The sequence below is a fragment of the Empidonax traillii genome, unplaced genomic scaffold (genome assembly GCF_003031625.1).
Source record: "Empidonax traillii isolate 1590-97213 ecotype Southwest subspecies unplaced genomic scaffold, ASM303162v1 scaffold3217:size14260, whole genome shotgun sequence".
In the NCBI taxonomy this organism is placed as follows: domain Eukaryota; kingdom Metazoa; phylum Chordata; class Aves; order Passeriformes; family Tyrannidae; genus Empidonax; species Empidonax traillii.
Window position 1 is genome coordinate 12,083 of NW_020958410.1, and position 2,178 is coordinate 14,260.

Sequence of the window (2,178 nt, forward strand, 5' to 3'; positions counted from 1 at the left end):
CAGCCCCTCCTCCCCCAATTCTGTGAGGGTCTGGGGATTTTGGGGCTGGTTTAGAGGGGTCCCAGGGGGATTTTGGGGCCGGTTTTGGGGGTCGCCCTTTCCAACCCCCTGTTAGCTCTGGGAGCGCATGCGCCGCGCCGTCTTCGTGCCGCTTCCGCCCTCACCTCTCTGCAATTGGTCGTCGCACACGCGGCCCCGCCCCCCTCTCGCCTCCATTGGCCGAGCAGTGGCGCCGCCATTGGCCGTGCCCTCGATCGCCCCGCTCTCCCTCCCTCTGATTGGTCGGTGCCAGCGAGAATGTCTCGCTCTGATTGGGTGCCGGGACCGCGCCGGCGCGCTGCCGTACAGCAAGATGGCGGCGTCCATGGCGGGGCGGGCGGTGGCTTGGGGGGCCCGCGCGGTGCTCGGGGGGCGGCGGGGCTGCGCCGGTCCTGGGACCCCCCAGCAGGGACCCCCCGGGAACGCCCAACCGCGACCCCCCGCGGCCCCCCGCCGCGCCCTCAGTGGCCCCGACACCGCGGCCGTGCTGCGGGAGCGGCTGCGGCAGCACCAGGTGGGCACACGGAGGGGCTCAGGGGGCCTGGTCGGTCTCTCCCGGGGGTCCCCGATCGCCCTCGGCCACCCCCGGGGATACCCAGGTGTGTCTGGGGAGTCTGCAGGGGGCGTCTCGGGTGTCCCCAGGTGTCTCTGGGGGACTCCCTGGATGTCCCCACGTGTCCCTTGGGTGGTCTCCACGTGTCCCTGGGGGGGCTCCCCGTTGTCGCCGTCCCTCCCCTCTGTGTCCCCATAAGGTGTCACCTGTCCCCTCTATGTCCCCGCAGGTGTCCGAGGGCCCCCCTGGCCCCCCCGAGGACGAGGACCCCCGGCGGGGGGGGCTGCGGCGCCTGGCCCTGCGCCTGGGGGGGCTCCTGGCGGCCTCCGGGGGGGTGGCCGTGCTCTACGTGTTCGGTGGGTCCCCGCGGGGTCACCCCTGCTGTCCCAAATATCACCTCAGTGTCACCTCCGGTGTCCCCGGGATCTCCTCGGGATCCCTCCGTGTCTTCCCGTGTCCCCTCCCGTCTTTCCCCGTGTCCCGAATGTCCCCAACTCTTTCCGTGTTCCCCAAACATCCCCCCCGGTGTCCCCTGGCCACCCCCCCCGGTGTATCTCTGATGTCCCCAATGTCCCCAACAGGCAGCAACGCGGTGGACGAACACGGGGCCAAGGTGAGGGGACGGGGGGGGACCAAGGGGGGGTCTCTGGGGGGCTCAGGGACGGTTCTGTCCCCAAAAGGCGGTGTCTTGTCCCCAGAAGTGCCACTTTTGTCACCCAAAGCCCCTTTTTTCCGGCTCCATTTGGGATGTGGGGGAGGGGACAGTGGGATGTGCAGGGACATCAAAGGGGGTGGCAGGGGGTGACAATGACCCCCGGGGAGGGGACAGGACGTGGCACCTCCCTGTGAATTGTCCCTGTCCTGTCCCCTCCTCCCGGTGTATCTGCGGCCCCTCAGCATTGTCACCCCCCGCCCCAGAATGTCCCCACGCGTCCCTTGTGACCCCCAGTGTCCCCCAATGTCCCCCCACAGATCCCAGACGAGTTTGACGGTGGTGAGTGATGAGGGGGGGACACTGAGGGGACATTTTGGGGAGGGGGGGAAGGGAAGGAGGGGAGAGGGGACCCCCCTGCGATGGGGGGACACCCTGGTGACACCCCTGGGGAGGGGGACGGGGTGATAAAGGGGGGGCAAGGGGCACTCCTGGGGGTGGGGGGGACAGCCCAGCGACATCCCTGGGGAGGGGACGGGGGGAGGTCACCCCACAAGGGCCCTGTTTGTCACCTCCAGTGTCTGTTTGGGGCCCCTTTCACACCGCGGTGTGACCCTGGGGGGGTTTGGGGGCTTTCGGTTGGACTGGGGGAGGGGGATGTTCTCCACCCAGGGGTGTCTGTTTCCCCCCCGGGGACATGGGGGTCTCTGTCCCCCCCCTGGGGACATGGGGGTCTCTGTCCCCCCCTGGGGACACGGGGGGGCTCTGTCCCCCCCCCCAGGGACAGGGGGGGCTCACAGAGGGGGTCCCACAGACCCATTTGGGATTCGGCACCTCCGGCGGACCTACAAGTACTTCAAGGATTACAGGCAGGTGGGTGGGGGGCGTTTTTGTGAGGGTTTGGGGGGGGGCCCTGGATTTGGGGGGGGGGGGG

The 2,178-nt window shown here is 69.5% G+C and overlaps 1 protein-coding gene across 1 annotated transcript in view; it reads left to right on the plus strand.

Annotated features, from left to right (window-relative positions):
- The window catches only part of TIMM50 (translocase of inner mitochondrial membrane 50), a gene marked incomplete at its 3' end in the record, with an annotated part of 3,726 nt that extends 1,609 nt beyond the window's left edge, over positions 1–2,117 (plus strand). The window contains exons 5-9 of the mRNA XM_027910338.1: positions 116–553; positions 822–948; positions 1,174–1,205; positions 1,565–1,586; positions 2,059–2,117. Of these exons, the coding sequence (XP_027766139.1) occupies positions 116–553; positions 822–948; positions 1,174–1,205; positions 1,565–1,586; positions 2,059–2,117 (678 nt within the window). The remainder of the gene's footprint in view (positions 1–115; positions 554–821; positions 949–1,173; positions 1,206–1,564; positions 1,587–2,058) is intronic.
- Positions 2,118–2,178: the final 61 nt, after the last annotated feature.